At 37.2% G+C, this 26,139-nt stretch overlaps 1 protein-coding gene across 3 annotated transcripts in view; it reads right to left on the minus strand.

Moving 5' to 3' along the window:
• Positions 1-26,139, minus strand: part of CCDC7 (coiled-coil domain containing 7) — a 291,747-nt gene that overhangs the window by 14,464 nt on the left and 251,144 nt on the right. For 2 of the 3 annotated variants that reach the window (XR_008912402.1, XR_008912401.1), the window contains one exon: positions 25,434-25,605. Coding sequence is in view for 1 of the 3 variants with exons in the window: in XM_007504770.3 (XP_007504832.2) it covers positions 25,450-25,605 (156 nt within the window). In the remaining 2 variants the exon portion in view is untranslated. Of the gene's footprint in view, positions 1-25,433; positions 25,606-26,139 lie in introns of those variants that run through there. The other variant, XM_007504770.3, reaches the window with a different exon arrangement.

Here is a 26,139-nt window from a genome sequence, read left to right on the forward strand (position 1 = left end):
TGAATCATAGAAACAATTAATGACTTCATTGAAGAGAATGACAATGAGGAAACTACATATCAAAATCTATGGGAAGTAGTTAAAGCAGTACTCATTGGAAAAAGTACATCCCATCATGCATATATCAAAAAATCAGAGAAGGAAGAGGTCAATGAATTGGGCATGCAAATTAAAAAACTAGAAAGGGAACAAATTAAAAATCCCCAGATAAAAACTAAATTGGAATTCTTAAAATCAAATGAGGAATTAATAAAATTGAAAGTAAAAGAACTATTGAACTAATAAATGAGACTAGGAGCTGGTACATTGAAAAAACAAATAAAATGAATAAAGCACGAATTCATCTAATTTAAAAAAGGAAAGAAAAAATCAAATTAACAGTATGACCTCACCTCTAATGAAGAGAAAATTAAGGTAATCATTAAGAACTATTTTGCCAAACTATACAGTAATAAATGTGGCAATCTAGGTGAAATGGATGAATATTGATAAAAACATGAATTGCCTAGATTAACAAAAGAGGAAATTGATTCCTTAAACAATTTTATCTCAGAAAAATAAATTGAACAAGTCATCATCAAGGAACTCCCTAAGAAAAATTCCCCAGGGCCAGATGGATTCACAAATGAATTCTATCAACTATTTAAAGAACAACTAATCTCAAAACTATACAAACTGTTTGACAAAATAAGCAAAGAAGGACTATTAAAAAATAAACAAACAGCTAGGGAGTCAAGATTGTGGCATAGAGGCAGCAAAAGTTCAGACCTCCGAAAACCCTTCCTTACTGATTACAAACTAAATGCTCCTAGGGGACTGAAAAAAGGCAGGACTAGGAGTAGAAATCAAAATCCTTGGAAATATACAGTTGGTAATCATGACTCTGAATGTGAGTGGAATGAACTCACCCATAAAACGCAAGTGAATAGCAGAGTGGGTTAGAAACCAAAACCCTAACACACATGAAGAAGGTAGACACACTGTAAACCTTAAAATTTCTTAGACTTATGAATGTTGGAAATCTCACCATTGGGAAATTTCATACTTGGAAAAAATTTCCAACTGATAGTAAGAACTCTATTGGAATGTGAAATCCCTTGGCATGGGAGGATCCTTCTCCTCCCTATTTAAGACTACTTTAGGACAGAAACCTTTTGCTAAACAATGAAAAGGGTTTTGACCTATGCTTAAGCATAGAACAGGAAGTTCTTTGAGTCATGATTGATTTTAGAATTGATACAATAGAGATACTTGGAATGACAGAACCAGGTCTTGGAACATACAATCTCTACCCTACTCAGAGTAACAGGATTTAGGAAGGGCTGCAGCAAAGATTAAGATTTAATTATTTGAGAATATGACCTTCAACAGACATGTGCAAAGGAAACAGACCTCTGTTTGTGACCCTGGGCAAGTCACCTAACCCCCACCCTTACTACTCTTCTGCCTTAGAACCAATACACAGTGTCTATACATGTCAGAGGTCAGATTTGAACTCATGAAGATGAGTCTCCCTGATTCGAAGCCCACTCATTGCTCTAACCACTGTGTAACCTAGCCACCTTAAATATATGTCTGATTCTGTTCAGTGGTTGTTGTTCATTCATCATCAATTGTGTCTCTTTGTGGCCCCATTTTGGTGTTTTGCCATTTCCTTCTCCAGCTCATTTGACAGACATGGAAACTGAGGCAAATAGGGTGAAGTGATTTGCCCAAGGTCACACAGTCAGTAATTGCCTTAGACTGGATTTAAATGCAGGAAGATGAACCTTTCTGACACCATGTCCAGGGCTTTGTGCACTATGGGGCAAGCTAGCTGCCCTTTTGGTGATCCTGAGCTTAACTTAAATCAATTCACTATTTTAGGACTCAGATCTCACCTTTGAAAAGAGAGAGCCTTGGAAAATGCCCCTTTGGATTAAAAGATCTTTATGTTTCCTCCTAGCTCTAGAATTCTGATAGGATTATTATAAAATATTCTTTATCTGTTAACCAAACCAATTCCCCCTCAGGACCTCCAGGAGATACATTTTTTGTTTGTCTAGTTCTGCTGCCCAGGGATGTGAGGAGGATAAAACGAGACAAAGGGCTTTACAAACCTCCTTCGGGTTGCTTTTTCTCCTAGAAGAATTTAAAGCAAGATTATTTTTTTTCTTTTTTTGGCCAGATATGTAATGTTAGTGGAATGGGGAATTTCAGATGAGAACCTCCCTCCACCAATGCAGATCGATGCCTTCTATGTCATTTCAAGTCTTTGGGAGCTGCTTAGAGGCACTGAGTAGTTAAGTGACTGACATTCCCAGGTCACCAGCTGGGATCTGTCATGCTATCAAGGAGCATTTACCAAGTGCTATGTGTCAGCTGCTATCCTCAACAAACTGAGGATGCAAAGATAAGAGGAACAGTCCCTGCCCTCAAGGAGCTCTCTCTCTCTCTCTCTCTCTCTCTCTCTCTCTCTCTCTCTCTCTCTCTCTCTCTCTCTCTCTCTCTCTCTCTCTCTCTCTCTCTGTCTCTGCCTCTCTCTCTCTCTCTCTCTCTCTCTCTCTCTCATCTGTCTTTTTCTGTCTCTGTTTCTTTCCCTACCCACCCACCCCCAATTAGGGTCACATAGTTAGGAAGTCTGAACAATGGAAAGGGCTTTGACCTATGCTTAAGCATAGAACAGGAAGTTCTTTGAGTCATGACTGATTTTAGAATTGATACAATAGAGATACTTGGAATGACAGAGCCAGGTCTTGGAAAAGACAATCTCCACCCTACTTAGAGTAACAGGATTTAGGAAGGGCTGCAGCAAAGATCAAGATTTAATTATTTGAGAATATGACCTTCAACAGACATGTGCAAAGCCACAGACCTCTGGGTGGTCCTGGGTTAAACTAGAGTCACCATTGGCACAGGGGAGACATCAACAGAGATTGGTAGATGTGAGAATTGAGGGGAGGGAATTTAGATGGTTTCCTTAAAGATAGCGGGGTCTGAGGACAGAGAGGAGGAGAGTTTTTTGCTCTGAGGAGGTTTTGCTCAAGGAGGTTTTGCTCTGAGAGGTTTTGCTCTGAAGGAGTCTGAGAGGAGAGAGGTCCTGGAGGGAGAGCTCCTGGAGAGGTCTTGAAGGAGGCTGTGGAAGGAGAACTCAGGAGGAGTCAGGAGGAGGTTTTGCTCTGAGCAAGGTGGCTCTGAAGGAGAACTGAGGAGCTTGCTCTGTTGGAGGACCAGGAGAGAAGGCTGGCTCTGAAGGAGGAGAATTCTCTGGAAACATTTCTTAAAAGGAGGCTCTTTTGAAGGTGGAGCCTGAGGTTGGCATGAGAAGCCTTACCTAGAGAGATCTTGGGTGAGTGATAAAACCAACTGACTGATTTATTCATTCTTATTCCTTTCTTACTTTCTCTCTTTTTCTATTGATTAATCAGTGTATTATAAATTAAATTTCTCTATAAAACCCAGTTGGCTTGGGCATATTCATAAATTGGGAATATATTCCCTGGCAACCATCTTATATTTATATAAAACCAAGACACAGTAGAAAACATATTTCAGAGGTCATAATTGTTATATATTTCCCTTGCTCCCAAAACATTTTAATTATCACAACATATAGGGTAAAAGTAAGAGGATGGAGTTAAATATATTGGGAATCAACTGATAAAAGAAGGCAGGGGTCTCAATCATGATCTAGTCAAAAGAAATAGGGAAGGTATTCTAATAAAAGGCAGTATATACAATGAGGAAATATCAGTACTCAACATGTCCACACCAAATGGCATAGTATCCAAATTTCTAAAAGAGAAACTAGTGGAGCTCAAGGATGAAATAGATAGAAAAACTATATTAGTGGGAGACCTGAACCTTCCTCTATCCAAACTAGATAAATCAAACCAAAAATAAATAAATAAGAAAGAGGTAAGAGAAGTGAATGAAATCTCAGAAAAATTAGAGTTAGCAGATATGTGGAGAAAAATTAATGGGGACAAAAAGGAATACACCTTCTTTTCAGCAGCACATGGTACATTCACAAAAATTGACAATGTATTAGGGCATAAAACATTGCAAAGAAGTGCAAAAGAGCAGAAATAATAAATGTAACCTTCTCAGATAACAATGCAATAGAAATAATAATTAGTAAGGGTACATGGAGAGGCTGATCAAAAATTAATTAGAAATTAAACAATATGATTCTCCAAAATTGGTTAAAGAACAAATCATAGAAACAATAACTTCATAGAAGAAAATGACAATGATGAGACATCCTTTCAAAATCTATGGGATACAGCCAAAGCATTACTCAGGGGGAAATTCATATCCATGAGTTCATATATTAACAAATTAGAGAGGACAGAGGTCAATGAATTGGTCATGCAAATTAAAAAAAAACTAGAAAGTGAACAAATTAAAAATCTTCAGATGAAGACTGAATTAGAGATCCTAAAAATCAAAAGAGAAATGAATAATACTTAAAGTCAAAGAAGTTTTGATTTAATAAATAAGACTAGGAGCTGGTATTTTGAAAAAAAAAAAGCAAATAAAATAGACAAAGTACTGGTTAATCTAATTTTAAAAAGGAAAGAAGAAAACCAAATGGAGAGCATCCAAGATGAAAAGGAATACCTCACTTCTAATGAAGAGGAAATTAAAGCAATCATTAAAGATTATTATACCCAATTATATGGCAATAAATATGGCAATCTAGGTAACATGGATGAATATTTACAAAAATATAAATTGCCTAGAATAACAGAGGAAGACATAGAATATCTAAACAACCCCACATCAGAAAAAGAAAACCTCTGACAAAGGTCTAATTACTCAAATTTATAAAGAACTAAATCAATTGTACAAAAAATCAAGCCATTCTCCAATTGATAAATGGGCAAGGGATATGAATAGGCAATTTTCAGATAAAGAAATCAAAACTATTAATAAGTACATGAAAAAGTGTTCTACATCTCTTATAATCAGAGAGATGCAAATCAAAACAACTCTGAGGTATCACCTCACACCTAGCAGATTGGCTAACATGACAGCAAAGGAAAGTAATGAATGCTGGAGGGGATGTGGCAAAATCAGGACATTAATGCATTGCTGGTGGAGTTGGGAATTGATCCAGACATTCTGGAGGGTAATTTGGAACTATGCCTAAAGGACGATAAAAGACTCTCTGCCGTTTGATCCAGCCCTAGCACTGCTGGGTTTATACCCCAAAGAGATAATATGGAAAAAGACTTGAACAAAAATATTCATAGCTGCACTCTTTGTGGTGGCAAAAAAATGGAAAATGAGGGGATGCCCTTCAATTGGGGAATAGCTGAACAAATTGTGGTATATGTTGGTTATGGGATTCTATTGTGCTCAAAGGAATAATACACTGGAGGAATTCCATGTGAACTATCTAGACCTCCAGGAATTGATGCAGAGTGAAAGGAGTAGAATCAGGAGAACATTGTACACAGAGACTGATACACTGTGGTACATTCAAATGTTTCTTCTCCATTAGTGGCAATGCAGTGATCCTGAACAACATGGAGGGATCTACAAGAAAGAACACTATCCACATTCAGAGGAAAAACTGTGGGAGTGTGGGAGTAGAAACACAGAAGAAAAGCAATTGCTTAATTACATGGGTCGAGCAGATATGATTGGGGATGCAGACTCTAAATGATCATCCTAGTGCATACACCAACAACATGGAAATAGGGTTTGATCAAGGACATATGTAATACCCCGTGGAATTGTGCATTAGCTACGGGATGGAAAAGATGGAAAGAATATGATTCTTGTACCAAGGAATAATGTTCTAAATTGACTAAATAAATGACTTACAATGAAAAAAATAAGCAAAGAAGGAGTTTTACCAAAATGCTTTTATGACACAAATATGGTACTGATTCGAAAGCCAGTTAGATCAAAAACAGAGAAAGAAAACTACAGACCAATCTCCTTAATGAACATAGATGCAAAATCTTAAATAGAATACTAGCAAAAAGACCCCGGCAAGTTATCATGAGGATTATTCACTATGATCAGATGGGATTTATATCAGGAATGCAAGGATGGTTTAGGAAAACCATCTACATAATTGACCATATCCACAAGCAAACCAACAGAAATCACTTGATTATCTCAATAAATGCAGAAAAAGCCTTTGACAAAATACAACACTAATTCCTACTGAAATCACTAGAAAGTATAGGAATAGGTGGGCCTTTCCTACAAATAACAAACAGTATATATTTAAAAGCATCAGCAAGTATTTCTGCAATGGGGATAAGTTAGAAGCCTTCCCAATAAATCAGGAGTGAAGCATGGATGCTCATGATCACCTCTATTATTTAACATTGTAGTACTAGAAATGCTAGCAGTAGCAATTAGAGAAGAAAAAGAAATTGAAGGGATTTAAGTAGGCAATGAAGTGTGCATTATGATAAAATCCAAGATTTAAAAATTTTTTGTTCAAGAAAGATCTTCAAGGAAAGAAGTTGCTAACTCCTAAAATCCAGAGGATGAACTATTTGCAGAAAGATGCCTGAAAAACCTACACCACATCAAGAAGATGCAGAATGAACTTTGGGTGTGGTTGATTGAACTGAAGGTTGATTGAACATTTATTTTGAATGTATACTCTTATGACAAAAGGGGACTGCCCCCAATTGGTTTTTGTCAATGTGCCCAGCAAAATATTGGTTTTGCTGTCTCTCTTCTACTCCCTTCTTATCTCTTACTATTGTAGTTTCCTCTTAGAAGGTGAAATTTTGCATGCACCTGTAGTTAGAAGATTTAGAGGTACAATATGATTATATTTAGTGATCAATTGGGTAAACTAGTCTCCCAATCATCATCAGGGGGGATTGTGAATTTTAGATTTACTCCACCCTGCTTAGTCTTTAGAATTCTAGCAACCAGGAATGTAAACACCCACACTTAAGGATTAACTGTGGGGGAGAATGGTCTATGACTCACATGTGCTAGATAGTGACAAATCAAAAACAACTGACTGACTCCCTGGGCTGTTCAAAGCCAAGTTTAAGCCGCCATTGGTACATGTGAGACACAGGATGTGATGTAAATAACTGCCTTTATATTTTGTGTCACTTCCTGTGAGAGAGACTTTTGCGATCTTTGGAGGTGGTACTTGATTTGGAGGAGCTCTGGAACATGGGACCTCAGACTGCTTCCCTGAGATGTCTACATGGTGAGTGTTCAAGACTGACTTCCTTGGCCCCTCATCTTGGAAGAGGCCTCATGGCTGTAAAATGAGCTAGATTTAATCTGGGAGGCACTTAGGCTGAGGTCTCTGAACTCTCCCTGGCTCAAACCAAGCCAGAGCAGACCTTCCCTTTCTCTCTCTCTCTCTCCCTCATTTTTAATGTCATCCTTCTATTGTAAATAAGTCACCATTAAATTCCATTCTGGCTGAGTATTTCATTGGGATTTAGAATTTAAATCCCTGGTGATGACGAAAAAATATATTCAGTCTCAACCCTAAAATTTACCCTTAACAGTAGACCAAATTATCACTCTTTGCAGATGATACAATGGTCTACTTAAAGAATCCTAAAGAATCAACTAAAAGCTAGGTGGAATGATCAACACCTTTAGCAAAGTTGCAAGATACAAAATAAACCCACATAAATCATCAGCATTTCTTTTTTTATTTTAATTTTTAATTTCAAACAAACATTCTTCCTTGGTTACAAAAATCATTTTCTTCTGCTCCCTCTCCTTCCCCCATCCCTCCCATAGCTGACATGCAGTTTGACTGAGTATCGCATGTGTTCTTGATCAGAACTTCTTTACATGTTGTTGGTATTTGTAATAGGATGTTCATTTTGAGTATATTTCCCCATTCATATACTCTTCGACCCATGTCATTAAGCAGTAGTTTTTCTTTAGTGTTTTTACTCCCACAGTTTTTCCTCTAGATATGGATAGTGTTTTTTCTCCTGTAGCCATCTGGGATGTTCAGGATCGATGCATTACCACCAACTGAGGAGTCCATTACCTTAGATTGTACCACAGTGTATCAGTCTCTGTGTACAATGTTTTCCTGGTTCTGCTCCTCTCACTCTGCATCACTTCCTGGAGGTTATTCCAGTCCCCATGGAATTCCTCTACTTTATTATTCTTTTGAGCACAATAGTATTCCATCACCAACAGAGACTACAATCTCTTCAGCCATTCTCTCATTGAAGGGAATCCCCTCATTTTCCAATTTTTTTTGCCACCACAAACAGCGCACCTATGAATATTCCTATACAATTCTTTTTCCTTATTATCTATTTGGAATACAGACACAGCAATGCTATGGCTGGATCAAAGGGCTGGATTTCTTTTATTGCCCTTTAGGCATAGTTCCAGATTGCTCTCCAGATTGGTTGGATCAATTCACAACTCCACCAGCAATGAATTAATGTCCCAACTTTGCCAAATCCCCTCCAGCATTCATTACTTTCCATAGCTGTCATGTTAGCCAATCTGCTAGGTGTGAGGTGGTACCTCAGAGTTGTTTTGATTTGCATCTCTCTGATTATAAGAGATTTAGAGCATTTTTTCATGGGCTTATTAATGGTTTTGATTTCTTTAACTGAAAATTGCCTATTCATATCCCTTACCCATTTATCAATTGGGGAATGGCTTGATTTTTTGTACAATTGGTTAACCTCTTTATAAATTTAAGTAATTAGACCTTTGTCAGAGGTTTTTGTTATGAAGATTGTTTCCCAGTTTGCTATTTCCCTTCTGATTTTGGTTACGTTGATTTTACTTCTACAGAAACTTTTTAATTTGATGTAGTCAAAATTATTTATTTTATATTTTGTGAATCTTTCTAAGTCTTGCTTGGTTTTGAAATCTTTACATTCCCAAATATCTGACACGTATACTATTCTGTGTTCACCTAATTTACTCAGTTTCCTTCTTTATGTTCAGGCATTTATCTTGGTGTAGGGTAGAGGTGTTGACCCAAACCTAATCTCTCCCACACGGTCTTTCAATTTTCCCAGCAGTTTTTATCAAATAGTGAATTTTTGTCCCAAAAGCTGGGGTCCCTTATTACAAGTCTATTCCACTGATCCTCCTTTCTGTCTGTTAGCTAGTACCATATTGATTTGATGACCACTGCTTTATAGTATAGTTTGAGATTCCTTCACACTTTTTTTCATTATTTCCCTGCATATCCTTGAACTTTTGTTCTTCCAAATGAACGTTGTTATGGTTTTTTCTAATTCAGTAAAAAACTTTTTTGGAAGTTCAATGGTTATGGCACTAAATAAATAAGTTTGGGCCAGATATTCATTTTTATTATGTTAGCTCATCCTACCCATGAGCAGTTAATGTTTTTCCAATTGCTCAGATCTAGTTTTAATTGTGTGGAAAGTGTTTTGTAGTTGTGTTCATATAGTTGCTGTGTTTGTCTCTGGAGATAGATTCCTAAGTATTTTAAATTGTCTAAGGTGATTTTGAATGGGATTTCTCTTTCTAATTCCTGCTTCTGCTCTGTGTTGGAAATATATAGAAATGCTGATGACTTATGTGGGTTTATTTTGTATCCTGCTACTTTGCTAAAGTTATTGGTTATTTCGACTACCTTTTTAGTTGAATCTCTAGGATTTTTTTAAGTAGATCATCATATAATCCACAAAGAGTGATAGCTTGCTTGGTCTCCTCATTGCCAATTTCAATACCTTCAATTTCTTTTTCTTCTCTAATTGCTACTGCTAGTGTTTCTAGTACAATGTTAAATAATAGAGGTGATAATGGGCATCCTTGTTTCACTCCTGATCTTATTGGGAATGCATCTAGTTTATCCCCATTGCAGATGATATTAGCTGATGGTTTTAGATATATACTGTTTATTATATTTAGGAACGACCCTTCTATTCCTATGCTTTCTAGTGTTTTTAATAGAAACGGGTGTTTTATTTTATCAAAGGCTTTTTCTGCATCTATTGAGATAATCATGTAATTTTTGTTGGTTTGCATGTTGATATGGTCAATTATGTGGATGGTTTTCCTAATATTGAACCATCCTTGCATTCCTGGTATAAATCCTACTTGATCATAGTGAATGACCCTCCTGATTACCTGCTGGAGTCTTTTTTGCTAGCATCCTATTTAAGATTTTTGCATCTATGTTCATTAAGGATATTGGTCTATAGTTTTCTTTCTCCATTTTTGACTTGCCTGGCTTTGGAATCAGTACCATGTTTGTGTCATAAAAGGAATTTGGTAGAACTCCCTCTTTACTTATTATGTCAAATAGTTTGTATAGTATTGGGATTAGCTGTTCTTTAAATGTTTGATAGAATTCATTTGTGAATTCATCAGGCCCTGGGGATTTTTTCTTAGGCAGTTCTTTGATGGCCTGTTGGATTTCTTTTTCTGATATGGGATTATTTAAGAAAACTATTTCTTCTTCTGTTAGTCTAGGCAATTTATATTTTTGTCAATATTCATTCATGTCACCTAGATTGGTGTATTTATTGCCATATAATTGAGCAAAGTAGTTTTTAATGATTGCCTTAATTTCCTCTTCATTGGAGACAAGGTCCCCCTTTTCATCTATGACACTGTTAATTTGCTTTTTTTTCCTTTTTTTTAATTAGATTGACCGTTACTTTGTCTACTTTGTTTGTTTTTTTCAAAATACCAGATTCTAGTATTATTTATAAGTTCAATAGTTCTATCACTTATAATTTTATTAATTTCTCCCTTAATTTTTAGGATCTCTAATTTGGTTTTCTTCTGGGGGTTTTTAATTTGTTCTCTTTCAAGTTTTTTTTGATTTGCATGTCCAGTTCAGTGATCTCTGTCCTCCCTAATATGTTAATATAGGCACTCAAGGATATGAATTTTCCTCTGAGTACTGCTTTGGCTACATCCCATATGGTTTGAAAGGATGTCTCACCATTGTCATTTTCTTCAATGAAATTATTAATTGTTTCTATGATTTGTTCTCTAACCGATTTTGGAGTGTCACATTATTTAATTTCCAATTGATTTTTAATTTGGCTCTCTGTGTACCCTTACTGATCATTATTTTTGGTGCCTTATGATCTGAAAATATTGCATTTATTATTTCTGCTTTTATGCATTTGTATGTCATGTTTTTATGACCTAGTGTATGTTCAATCTTTCTGAATGTGGCATGTGCTGCTGAAAAGGTGTATTCCTTTTTGTCCCTATTTATTTTTCTCCATATATCTATTAACTCTAATTTTTCTAAGATTTTATTCATATCTTATACCTCTTTCTCATTTATTTTTTTATTTGATTTATCTAAATTTGATAGTGTTTGGTTCAGGTCTCCCAGTAGTATAGTTTTATTATCTATTTCCTCCTTCAATTCTCCTAGTTTCTCCATTAGAAATTTGGGTGCTAAACAATTTAGTGCATACATGTTGATTAGAAATATTTCCTTGGGTTAATCTGACTTCCGGTCAAGATGGCGGTGTAGAAGCAGCGAAAGTTCAGACCTCAGAAACCCTTCCTTACCAATCGCAAACAGAGTGCTCCTAGGCCACCGAAATTCAAGCTGAACAACAGGATAGACCTGGGGAAACCTCCTCCTGTACCTGGATCAAAAGGTACCGTACCCCAAAAGCCAGAACCCTAGATCACTCGGATCTAAGGGGTAGACAGAAAGAAGGTCCCAGGACCCATCCCCCCCAAACCAGAGTGCTGAGCCCAGGGCAGCAGTGGGAACCTCAGGGCTCTGAGGACTCACCTTGAAAGCAACCTGAGCCAGTCTCTGGGGTGCCCAACACAGACAGCAGGGAAACATAGAGAGAAGGGGGAAGCCTGTAACCCCCTGGCTGGGTCCTTCCATCTGAGTCTCAAGGGAGGTCCCAGCTTTAGGGCACCATCTGAACCCAATCTCATCAGGAGCTCTCAGAGCTACTGAAAGAACAGAAAACTCAGGGCTGGCAAAGGGGTTGCTCCGAAGAGCTTACCTTGAAAGTAACCTGGGCCAGTTTCCGGGCTTTCAACACAGACTGTGGAAGAGGAGGTTGCTGCTTTTTTTTTTCTTCCTTTTTTTGGCTCTGGGATCATTTGGTCCACACCACCTGAACCTAATCCCATCAGGAGCCCTCAGAGCTTCTGAAAGAACAAAAACCTCAGGGCTAGTGAAGGGCTTAACTTGAAAACACCCGGGCCAGTCTCCAGGCATTCAACACAGACTGTGGAGGAGGAGGCTTATTGCATCAGGGCTCATTTGGCCCAAACCAGGTGAACCTAATCCCATCAGGAGCCTTCTGGGCCAAGGCAAGCCACGACCCCTCGCCCCTTAGAGAGCAGGGTCTTCTTTCTGAAAAAACAGAAACCAAGAGGCAAAGTCAAGATGGCAGCCTAGAAGGAGCATAGACCTGGCAGCCTGGCCAGAGCTTTGGAGATCCTCCATATCTGCTCCAGCCGTCCAGGAAGTTTAAAACTCAGAGTAAACCCAGCCCAACTAAGCTGAACTCAATCCCATCAAAAGTCTCCAGAACACAGGAAAGCCCAGGCTCCTCACCCATCCTCATTGACTGCTGGACTTTAAGCCAATCAAAAGCCTCCAGAGGACAGAAAAGCTCAAACCCCCAACAACCATCCCCCAGAGATTACACCAAGAGATCCTCTGTTAAAGCTCCAAGAGGGGAGACTGATAGAAGTCCCCCAAAAGAAACAAAAAAAAATGAGAGGAAAAAGAGCACAGACAAATACGGATAGGAAAGAAGGGGTGAATTTGAACAAACAACAGAAACAGAAGAAAGAAACTACAATAGACAGCTACTACTCACCAAATGGAACAGAGGGGTAGAGATCAGCAAACGATAAACCAGAAATCCCAGCGAATTGGATACAGGCTGTGGAAGAACTCAAAACACAACTAAGAGAGGCTGAAGACAATTGGGAAAAGAACTTAAAAATTAAGATAAGTCATCTGGAAACAGAGGCACTTGAACTAAAACAAGAAAATAGTGTCCTGAAAGCCAAAATCATCCAGCTGGAAAATGAGGCAAAGGAGATGAAAGATGAGGCAAAGGAGATGAAAGACGAGGTAAAGAGGATGAAAGATGATCTTCAAAGAAAATCAGACCAGAAGGAAAAAGACAACCAAAAAGCCAGAGATGAAATCCAATCTTTAAGAACCAGAGTAAAACAACTAGAATCAAGTGACCTCACAAGGCAGCAGGACACTATAAAACAAAACAAAGAGAATGAAAAAGTTGAGGAAAATGTGAAGCATCTCATTCACAAAACAGACGATTTAGAAAATCATTCAAGAAGAGACAACTTAAGAATAATTGGACTACCAGAAGACCACGACAAAAGAAAAAGCCCGTTCATAATACTAGAGGATATTATCCAGGAAAACTGTCCCGAGATCCTAGAACAAGAGGGGAAAGTAGAGATTGAAAGAATCCACAAATCACTCCCTGTATTTAATCCCCAATGGACAACACCAAGAAATGTTATAGCCAAATTAAAAAACAATCAGATGAAAGAACAGGTATTACAAGCTGCCAAGAAGAAGCCATTCAGATACCATGGAAACACAGTGAGGATAACACAGGATCTGTCTGCATCCACACTGAAGGACCGAAAGGCATGGAATATGATATTCCAGAAAGCAAGGGAACTAGGCCTACAGCCAAGAATAAAATACCCATCAAAACTGACTATATTCTTGCAGGGGAAAGTATGGTCATTTAACACAACAGAAGAGTTCCAAGCATTCATAAATAAAAGACCAGACCTGAACAGAAAATTTGAAGTCCAACCACAGAACTCAAGAGAATCATCAAAAGGTAATTAAAAAAGAGGGGAAAAACAAAAACAACAACAACAACAAAATTTTTAAGAGACTCAATAAGTTAAAATGATGTGTATCCCTATAAGAAAAGAGGTCATTGGCAACTCTTAAAAACTGTTGCTATCACCTAAGCAGCTAGAAGAACTACACTCAGAGGGAACAGTGACAAACTGTATAGGATGAAAGGACAAAACATAAATAGTTATATAGATATAGGCATGCATAAATACATATACATATCTATGTATATATATATATATACATATATATATATACATGACTAAAGCTAAAAAAGAAAAGAAATGGGAAAAGAAACAAATGGGGGTAAACTTATATGTCACAAAGAAGCTCATGGCGGGAGGGGGGAGAACATCGATACACTGGAAGGGTAAAGAGGTTGGAGATAGGAAATACTCAACTCTTATGTACTTTGAAACTGACCCAAAGAGGGAAGAACAATCCAATCCATTGGGGAAGAGAATATATTTGCGCCCTATAGGGGAGTAGAAGGGTAAAAAACAGACTGGTGGGGAGGGAAGCAGTACAAGGGAGGGAGAGGGTGGGGGAGAAATTTTAAAAAGACTACAGGGGAAAATAAGGGAGGGAATAAGAAGGGAGGGGGGTAGAAAGGGAAGTACAAGGGGGGACTGATTTAAAGTAAATCACTGGACTAAAAGGTAGAGCTGAAGAAGAAAGGTTAGAATTAGGGAAGGATATCAAAATGCCAGGGAGTCCACCAGTGACAGTCATAACGTTGAACGTGAATGGGATGAACTCACCCATAAAACGTAGATGAATACCAGAATGGATTAGAATCCAAAACCCTACCATATGTTGTCTCCAAGAAACACACATGAGACGGGTAGACACCCACAAGGTCAGAATTAAAGGATGGAGTAAGACCTTCTGGGCCTCAACTGACAGAAAGAAGGCAGGAGTGGCAATCATGATATCTGATAAAGCCAAAGCAAAAATAGACATGATTAAAAAGGATAGGGAAGGTAATCATATTTTGTTAAAAGCGACTTTAGATAATGAGGAAATATCACTAATCAACATGTATGCACCAAATAATATAGCACCCAAATTTCTAATGGAGAAACTAGGAGAACTGAAGGAAGAAATAGACAGTAAAACCATATTAGTGGGAGACTTGAACCAACCATTATCAAATTTAGATAAATCAAATCAAAAAATAAATAAGAAAGAGGTAAAAGAAGTGAATGAAATCTTAGAAAAATTATAATTAATAGACATATGGAGAAAAATAAATAGGGATAAAAAAGAATATGCCTTCTTCTCAGCAGCACACGGCACATTCACAAAGATTGACCATACATTAGGTCACAGAAACATGGCACACAAATGCAGAAAAGCAGAAATAAATAATAAATGCAGCCTTTTTAGACCACAAGGCAATAAAAATAATGATCAGCAATGGTATATGGAAAACTAAATCAAAAACTAATTGGAAACTAAACAATATGATACTCCAAAATCTTTTAGTTAGAGAAGAAATCATAGAAACAATTAATAATTTCATCGAGGAAAATAACAATGGCGAGACATCCTTTCAAACCTTTTGGGATGCAGCCAAAGCTGTAATCAGAGGTAAATTCATATCCCTGAGTGCATATATTAATAAACTAGGGAGAGCAGAGATCAATCAATTGGAAATGCAAATAAAAAAACTCGAAAGCGATCAAATTAAAAACCCCCAGCAGAAAACTAAACTAGAAATCCTAAAAATTAAGGGAGAAATTAATAAAATTGAAAGTGATAGAATTATTGATTTAATAAATAAGACAAGAAGCTGGTACTTTGAAAAAACAAACAAAATAGAGAAAGTACTGGTCAATCTAATTTAAAAAAAGGAAGGAAGAAAAGCAAATTAACAGCATCAAAGATGAAAAGGGGGACATCACCTCTGATGAAGAGGAAATTAAGGCAATCATTAAAAATTACTTTGCCCAATTATATGGCAATAAATACACCAATTTAAGTGATATGGATGAATATATACAAAAATACAAACTGCCTAGACTAACAGAAGAAGAAATAGAATTCTTAAATAATCCCATATCAGAAAATGAAATCCAACAGGCCATCAAAGAACTTCCTAAGAAAAAATCCCCAGGGCCTGATGGATTCACCAGTGAATTCTATCAAACATTCAGAGAACAGTTAATCCCAATACTATACAAACTATTTGACATAATAAGCAAAGAGGGAGTTCTACCAAACTCCTTTTATGACACAAGCATGGTACTGATTCCAAAACCAGGCAGGTCAAAAACAGAGAAAGAAAACTATAGACCAATCTCCCTAATGAATATAGATGCAAAAATCTTAAATAGGACACTAGCAAAAAGACTCCAGCAAGTGATCAGAAGGGTCATCCACCATGATCAAGTAGGATTTATACCAGGGATGCAGAGCTGGTCCAATATTAGGAAAACCATCCACATAATTGACCACATTAACAAACAAACCAACAAGAACCACATGATTATCTCAATAGATGCAGAAAAAGCCTTTGATAAAATACAACACCCATTCCTATTAAAAACACTAGAAAGCAAAGGAATAGAAGGGTCACTCCTAAAAATAATAAACAGTATATATCTAAAACCATCAGCTAATATCATCTGCAATGGGGATAAATTAAATCCATTCCCATTAAGATCAGGAGTGAAACAAGGATGCCCATTATCACCTCTATTATTTGACATTGTATTAGAAACACTAGCAGTAGCAATTAGAGAAGAAAAAGAAATTGAAGGCATTAAAATAGGCAAGGAGGAGACCAAATTATCGTTCTTTGCAGATGACATGATGGTCTACTTAAAGAATCCTAGAGATTCAACCAAAAAGCTAATCGAAATAATCAACAACTTTAGCAAAGTTGCAAGATACAAAATAAACCCACATAAGTCATCAGCATTTCTATATAATTCCAACACAGCTCAGCAGCAAGAACTAGAAAGAAAAATCCCATTCAAAATCACCTTAGACAAAATAAAATACCTAGGAATCTATCTCCCAAGACAAACACAGGAACTATATGAACACAACTACAAAACACTTTCCACACAACTAAAACTAGACTTGAGCAATTGGAAAAACATTAACTGCTCATGGATAGGACGAGCCAATATAATAAAAATGACCATCCTACCCAAACTTATTTATCTATTTAGTGCCATACCCATGGAACTCCCAAAAAATTTCTTTACTGATTTAGAAAAAACCATAACAAAGTTCATTTGGAATAACAAAAGATCAAGGATATCCAGGGAAATAATGAAAAAAAAAACACAAATGAGGGGGGCCTTGCAGTCCCAGACGTCAAACTATATTACAAAGCAGTAGTCATCAAAACAATTTGGTACTGGCTAAGAGACAGAAAGGAGGATCAGTGGAATAGATTGGGGGCAAGTGACCTCAGCAAGACAGTATACGATAAACCCCAAAATCCCAGGTTCTGGGACAAAAATCCACTATTCGATAAAAACTGCTGGGAAAATTGGAAGACAGTGTGGGAGAGATTAGGAATTGATCAACACCTCACACCCTATACCAAGATCAATTCAAAATGGGTGAATGACTTAAACATAAAGAAGGAAACCATAAGTAAATTGGGTAAACACAGAATAGTATACATGTCAGACCTTTGGGAGGGGAAAGACTTTAAAACCAAGCAAGACATAGAAAGAATCTCAAAATGTAAAATAAATAATTTCGACTACATCAAATTAAAAAGCTTTTGTACAAACAAAACCAATGTAACTAAAATCAGAAGGAAAACAACAAATTGGGAAAAAATCTTCATAAAAACCTCTGACAAAGGTTTAATTACTCAAATTTATAAAGAGCTGAATCAATTGTACAAAAAATCAAGCCATTCCCCAATTGATAAATGGGCAAGGGACATGGATAGGCAGTTCTCAGATAAAGAAATCAAAACTATTAATAAGCACATGAAGAAGTGTTCTAAATCTCTTATAATCAGAGAGATGCAAATCAAAACAACTCTGAGGTATCACCTCAAACCTAGCAGATTGGCTAACATGACAGCTATGGAAAGTAATGAATGCTGGAGGGGATGTGGCAAAGTAGGGACATTAATTCATTGCTGGTGGAGTTGTGAATTGATGCAACCATTCTGGAGGGCAATTTGGAACTATGCCCAAAGGGCGATAAAAGAATGTCTACCCTTTGATCCAGCCATAGCACTGCTGGGTCTGTACCCCAAAGAGATAATGGACAAAAAGACTTGTCCCCACTCCGAGGGGTGGGGGGAGGAAAAGGAAATGATCATTGTCTTTAATGAATTATAATGCATGGAAATGATCAAATAAAATACTATAAAATAAAAAAAAATATTTCCTTATTGTCTATACTCCGTTTTATCAGGATGTATTTACCTTCCCTATCCCTTTTAGTCAGGTCTATTTTTTTCTTTGGCTTTGTCAGATATCATGATTGCAACTCCTGCCTTCTTTCTGTCAGTTGAGGCCCAATAAGTCTTGCTCCATCCTTTAATTCTGACTTGGGAGTATCTACCCTCCTCATGTGTGTTTCTTGAAGACAAAATATGGTAGGATTTTGGATTCTAATCCAGTCTGCGATTCGTCTACGTTTCATGGGTGAGTTCATTCCATTCATGGTCAAAGTTATGATTGTCACTTATGAATTCCCTGGCATTTTGATATCCTCCCCTAATTCTGACCTTTCTTCTTTTGTTATATCTTTTAAACCAGTGGTTTACTTTTAATCAGTTCCCCTAGTCCCCTCCCTTGATATGCTTCCCATTCTGGCCCCTCACTTTTCCCTTCTTGTTCTTTTTTGTTTTTTTTAGGGTCTGTTAATTTCCCTCCCCTACCTCTCCCTCTCTTTTTTACTTCCTCCCTCAACCACCACCCCTTATTTTTCCCTTCTTCCTTACCCCGTTGGATAAGATAGAATTCAAGAACCCAATGGATCTAGATGCTCTTCCCTCTCAGAGTTGATTTCACTGAGAGTAAGGTTGAAGTAATACCAATTAGCACTCTCTTCGTCTCCTTATAAGAGAATTCTTCCCTTCCCCTTCCCATGTGTATCTTTCTGCGACAAAGATTATTCTATTTAATGTATTTCTATTTCTTCAAGTACATCTTGGTACCATCATCGATTCCCCCCTCCCTTTTTCTTTCTTTCTTTTTTTTCTTTATATCATCTTAATGCCCCAATCTGTCCTGTGAATGATTCTTCTAATTATTATAATGCAGGTAAATTTTGAGAGTTACACATAAACTTTCCCCTATATATTAATATATATATATATATATATATATATATATATATACATATATATATATATAAAGTCCTTATAGAAAAGAGCTTGAATAAAAGAAAAAAATGTTTTTTCTCCTTTTCCCTTTCTTTCATATTTACCTTTTCATATTTCTCTTGTTCTTTCTGTTTGGATGTCAAACTTTCCACTGAGTTCTGGTCTTTTCTTTACAAATACTTGGAAATCTTCTATTTTGTTGAATGCCCATACTTTCCCCTGGAAGTTTATAGTCAGTTTTGATGAATAGGTGATTCTTGGTTGAAGACCCAGTTCTCTTGTCTTTCTGAATATCATGTTCCAGGCCTTGTGGTCTTTTAGTGTGGATGCTGCCAGGTCTTGTGTGATCCAAATTGGTGCTCCTCTGTATCTGAATTGTTTCTTTTTGGCTTCTTATAAGACTTTCTCCTTAGCTGGGAAGCTGTTGAATTTGGCAATTACATTCCTGGGAGTTGTCTTTTGGGGATTTATTATAGAGGGGGTTCTATAAACTCTTTCAATTTCTATTTTTCCCCTTTGTTCAAGTGCTTCAGGGCAATTTTCTTTGATGATTTCTTGTAGTATGGTGTCAAGATTTTTGTTTATCTCTGGTTTTTCAGGTAGACCAATGATTCTCAAATTGCCTCTCCTTCCTCTGTTTTCCTTGTCTGTCACCCTGTCAGTGAGATATTTTATTTTTTCTTCTAATTTGTTCATCTTTTGACTTTGCTTTATTAATCCTTGCTATTTTGCAAAGTCATTCTCTTTCAGTTGTCTAATTCTGGTCTTTAAAGACTGGTTTTCCTTTTCAGTTTGATCTTCCCTGTTTTTTGAGGCTCCCAGCTGTTTCTCCAATTGGGAGTTCTTGTCTATCAGACTGTTGAACTCTCTGAATTTTTTCCCATTTTTCTTGCCAGAAGGTTTCTATCTTTTGGATAAGCTCCAATTTGAGTTCTTCCAGAGGTTGTGGACAATTTCCATTTTTATGGGAAGGTTTTGTTTGAATTTCATCCTCTTTTTCCTCTGTAGTCTGGGTTTTCCCTATGTAAACGTTTTCAAGAGCCACTTTCTTCCTATTCTTCTTGGAGGGTTGGTCTTGTGAGCAATGAGCCACCCCTTTGGCAGTTTTCCCTTTCCTATTTAGTCAGAAATCTGAGTGAGATGGGCAGGTTTTCTGGGGAGTTATGTGGGGCTTTTGCCTCAAGAATGCTCTGGAGACTCTGTAGCCTCCACAGTTTGCTTCAGTGTCCATAGTCTGTGCTCTCCACTGTGCAGGGGTCTCCTGTGTAACTGCTCTCGGGAGTAGATCCCTGGCAGTCCTTGTCAGTTCCCAAGGACCCTGGGGTGCCCCCCACTCACTACAGAGAGGAGTGGGGTTCTCGTCTCAGGTATGTTCTGGAGTCTTCGCAGCCTCTGCGATTTGCTAAAGAGCCTGCTGTCTGTGTTCTCCAGTGCACAGGGGTCTCTTGTGTAACTGTTCTCAGGGGAAGATCCTTGACAGTCCTATTCAGTTCCCAAGGATCCTGGTGTGCCCCCCAACTCACTCCAGGGACATCTCTCACTCACTTGCTGTCTCTGGTGGGTGCACTGGTCCCAACTCTGGTTCCATAGGTGAGGTGGGGGAGGGTATCTCAGTTCACGGTTGGGTGTGAGCTTTTTTCCTTCTTATAGTGTGGAAATGCTCAACCCCATGTACTTTCAGTGCTGCACCCTACTGTAGAGTCTCTCTGTTTTTCCAAAGATGGTTTTTATTTTCTTTTTAAGGTCGTCTATTTCATTGGGTGCTGAGGAGAGGAAGCAATTCAGATCTAGCTTGCTGCCATGTTTACCCGGAAGTCCCCTAATCATCATCAGCATTTCTATACATTTCCAACACAACCCAGCAGCAAGAGTTAGAAAGAAAAACTCCATTTAAAATCATCCCAGACAATATAAAATACTTAGGAATCTATTTGAATTAAATGAACACAACTACAAAACACTTTCCAAAGAATTAAAACTATTTCTAAATAATTGGGAAAACATTAATTATTCAAGGATGACAATCCCACTCAAATAAATTTACTTATTCAGTGCCATACTACCAAGAAACTTTTTTTATGGAACTAGAAAAAATTATAACAAAGTTCATATGGAAGAACAAAAGATCAAGAATATCAAAGAAACTAATGAAAAATGTGAAGGAGGGGGGCCTAGCAGTACCAGATCTTAAACTATACTCTAAAACAGTGGTCTTCCAACTATAGTATTGGCTAAGAGAAAGAAGGGAGGATCAATGGAATAGTCTTGGGGTAAATGTCTTCGGCAAGATAATACACAATAAACCCAAAGATCCCAGCTTTGGGGACAAGAATCCATTGTTTGAAAAAAACTGTTGGGGAAATTGGAAAACAATATGGGAGAAATTCAGTTTAGATCAACATCTTACACCCTATAACAATGTAAATTCAGAATGGGTAAATGACTTAAATATAAAGAAGGAAACGATAAGTAAATTGGTTGAACATAGAATAGTATTCCTGTCAGATCTATGGGAAAGGAAAAAAATTAAGACCAAGGAAATGTTAGAGAATATTACAAAATGTAAAATGAATAATTTTGATTACATTAAATTTAAAAGGCTTTGTACAAACAAAACCAATGCAATCAAAATTAGAAGGGAAGAATTGGGAAAAAATCTTATAACAAAAATCTGTTAAAAATAATTTCTCAAATCTGATAGGAGCTAAATCAATTGTACAAAAATAATCAAGCCATTCTCCAATTGATAAATGGGAAAAGAGACATGAATAGGCAGTTTTCAGATAAAGAAATCAAAACTATTAATAAGTACATGAAAAAGAGTTCTAAATCTCTCATAATTAGAGAAATGCAAATCAAAACAACTCTGAGGTACCACTTTACACCTAGCAGATTGGCTAACATGACAGCAAAGGGAAGTAATAAATGTTGGAGAGGATATAGCAAAATTGGGACATTAATGCATTGCTGGTGGAGTTGTGAATTGATCCAACATTCTGGAAGGCAATTGGGAACTACATCCAAAGGGCTTTAAAAGCCTGCCTCCCCTTTGATCCAGCCATACCACTGCTGGGTTACATAGCTGTCTGGTTACCCACTGTTTGGGTACCCCAAAGAGACAATAAGGAAAAAGACTTGTACAAACAAATGTATAGCCATGCTCTCTGTGGTGGCAAAAAAAATGAAAAATGATTAGGTGTCCTTTGATTGGGGAATGGCTGAACAAATTGTGGTATCTGATGGTGATGGAATACTATTATGCTGAAAGGAATAATGAACTGAAGGAATTCCATGTGAACTGGAATGACCTCCAGGAATTGATGCAGAGTAAAAGGAGAAGAACCAGGAGAACATGGTACACAGAGACTGATACACTGTGACACAATCAAATGTAATGAACTTCTCTACTAGCAGCAATGCGCTGATCCAGGACAATTCTAAGGGACTCATGAGAAAGAAAGCTTTCCACATCCTGAGAAAAAACTGTGGAATAGAAATGCAGAACAAAAACATTTGCTTGATCTTGATGGGGATATGATTGGGGATGTAGACTCAAAACGATCACTCTATTGCAAATATTAATAACATGGAAATAGGTTTTGAGCAATGATACATGTAAAACCCAGTGGGATTGCTTGTTGGCTACAGGAAGGGGGTGGAGTAGGAGAAGAAAAGAACATGAATCATGTATCCATAGAAAAATATTCTAAATTAATTATTTAATTTAAATAATTTTTTAAAAAAGAAGTTGGGCTTGTCTCAAAGTTCATCTTTATGCCCCTCTTAATTCAAATATGAAAGGTAGGTTTTTTTGTTCTTATTTCTTTTTAAGATCTCAATTTTGATTTTAGTCTGTCTAGAGCACTGATCTCTAAAGTATGGGATATTGATCTCCCACCCCCAATCTCTATACTATGATATCACTGTAAACCTTAAAATTTCTTAGACTTATAAATGTTGGAAATTTCACCATTGGGAAATTTCATACTTGGAAAATTTCTTACTGATAGTGTATTGGAATGTGAACCCCATTGGCATGGGAGGTTCCTTCTCCTCCCTTCTTAAGATTACTTTAGGACAGAAACCTTTTGCTGAACAATGGAAAGGGCTTTGACCTATGCTTAAGCACAGAACAGGAATTTCTTTGAGTCATGATTGATTTTAGAATTGATACAATAGAGATACTTGGAATGACAGAATCAGGTCTTGGAAAATACAATTTCCACCCCACTCAGTCCTAACAGGATTTAGGAAGGGCTGTAGCATAGATCAAAATTTAATTATTTGAGAATATGACCTCCAACAGACATGTGCAAAGCCCAGACCTCTGGGCGGTCCTGTGTTAAGCTAGAGCCACCATTGGCACAGGGAAAATGATGGACAGTGATTGGTAGATGTGAGAACTGAGGGGAGGGAACTTGGATGGTTTCCTTAAAGAGAGAGGGGTCTGAGGACTGGGGGTGGTTGGAGAGTTTTGGCTCTGAGTGGTTGGAGAGGTGCTCTGAGAAGCTTGCTCTGAAGGAAGCTGAAGGTGGGGGCCTCTGAGACTGTTTCTCCATTTTGGTCACGTGAGTAATAGGGACTGATCTCTTTTCTTTGCCCCAGCTATCTAAGGGCTTGGGCCTTTTGGCCCAGCCTAAACAAAAGGGGATTTAAGCCCTATTCCCTTCTCTCCCCTTTCTCTCTATATATATCTCTAATTCCTTTCTTCCTCCTGTTTGTAATTAAACTCTATAAAAGGTTGACGGCTGACTTGAGTTTTCATTTAGGAATTACATAGCTGAATTCCTTGGTGACCTTAAATTAATATATATCAGTCTTTTAAAGTGATTTCCTTGTCACATCACTCTAAGGTATATATAATCATGTAGAGAAAAATCCTATCCCATCTTCAGTAAAATAACCAATAGGGAGACAAGAGCTAATTATTGGGTTTATCAACAATAGAATTACACCTCTCCTTAAACCCCAACATTCATTCCTCTTCCTTTGTTGCACAAGCTACTAACTAACCTTCCTCCTTTTAAGCCTTTTGCCAGACTCACATGACCAATGTAAACTGAACTGCTACCCACAGCAACCTGGGAGGTAACACTGGAAAAATGTGGACCATCAGATCATCTTGTGGCTACCATAGGTACATCTTGAAGGGTGGGCTCTGTATTATAGGGCAGTGAGTAAGAACCTGTCTCTATCTTTCTATTTTAGATGATACAGAGTGAGTCACAAAGGATAAGCATCAATCGTGATCTAAATCCTAAATAATACTACTTTCTTTCCATCACCATTCCTAAACCCATTCCTCTTTCAAACTTTTTCTATTACCATTAAGGACAACATGATCCTTCTAGTCCCCCAAATTTTCACAGCTTCAGTGTCATCTGGGCTCTTCATTTTCCCTCACCCCACATCCATATATCCAAACCAGTTGCCAGATCAGGTCATTTCTAATGCCCTGTCTCTCACATACACCCCATGTTCATCATTCACATAACTACCACCCTACCTCCATCACCTCTCACCTAAACAATGGCTTCCTCATTGGTTTCCAACCTCGTCTCTCCTTTCTCTAATCTATATTTCAATTATCAAAGTGTTTTTCTTTCTTTTTTTTTTTTAAACCCTTACCTTCCATCTTAGATTCAATACTAAGTATTGGTTCTAAGGCAAAAGTGCTGCCGGGGGTAGACAATGGAGGCTAGGTGACTTTCCCAAGTCTAGGAAGTATGTGAGGTCAGTTTGTTTTAAACCCAAGACTTCCTGTCTCCAAGTCTGGTTTTCTATCCACTGAGCCAACTAGCTGCATACTTCCTGCCCCACCCTCCCTCAAAGTACTTTTCAAGTGCAGGTCTGACCAAGTCATTCCCCTATTCAATAAACTCCAGTGCTTACCTATTAATTCTAAGTTCAAATATAATTACATTTTTGTCTTATCCTCTTAAATTTTTGTGTAAACTTCATTCTATGTAATTATTAGTGATAATTCTATTATATATTAGTAATAATTACATACATGCATATAACTGATGAGCAAATATATGCATTGTTGGTTCATGTTCAAAAATTTTTTAATAATGTGGTAAAAAATTTTGGAGATTCCTAGTCTGGAGAATCACTTGAGATCAGGGAATGTATAGGTTTCAAATTACTTCATTAGCATACAGATACTCAAAAATTGGTATTCTGCCTCCTCCTCTCAAGTTGGTATTCCCATAGGAAAATAGGCAGTGGTGAGGATAAAATTAGATGGACAAAACTCAGAGAGAACAAATAAGAATAAAATACATAACAATATGAAAATATATTTTTCCTGTACCTGTAATATTTCTCCTTAGTATGTTTTTCCTTTTTTGTCTTTTTTTGGTTCTTTTTTCCCTTTTTTCCCTTTCTTGTCCTTTTTAAGAGGTGAATTTTCATATGCTTTTTCACTTGCTTTCCGTGTTTGGATCTGTGCTGCTTCAAGATCTTTCTTAGCTTTGTCAACTTCCTGTTCAAAAATAGTTAGCCATGATCAGCAAGGTTTTTGGTCATTTCCTCCACTCTATTCAAAACTGGTTTCAGTTTCATTTTGCCTATCCTCTTCAAACTCCCTTTCCTATTTTCTTTGAAAGCATGACCTATGAGGTATCTGATATGACTTTATTTTCATAATATCAGAGCAAATGAAAGAATGAAAAAAAAGAGAAGCCCAACAATTGGAACCTTGGTCTTGACCCCTACAGCCTACCAGCACTAACATGAAACATTTATTACAGTGCAGTTGATGAATTGGCTAAGGTTAGAATAGTTTAAGATGAAGATAGCTGATATGACTCCTTTAATTTTGTATCACTACTATAACTGACATATTCCACCAAGTAAATAACAGTATTTGTCAATTTCTAGGCCTATGAGTAATTCCTTTGAAATGGAAAGTCCATAGGTGAAAGAAGAAATATTTGCACTCAAAGAATTGAGATCAATTCTTTAAAAAATTGAAAAGTAATGGAGAAAATTGACTAATCAAAAAAAATGAATTACA

This window comes from Monodelphis domestica, chromosome 5 (assembly GCF_027887165.1).
Source record: "Monodelphis domestica isolate mMonDom1 chromosome 5, mMonDom1.pri, whole genome shotgun sequence".
In the NCBI taxonomy this organism is placed as follows: domain Eukaryota; kingdom Metazoa; phylum Chordata; class Mammalia; order Didelphimorphia; family Didelphidae; genus Monodelphis; species Monodelphis domestica.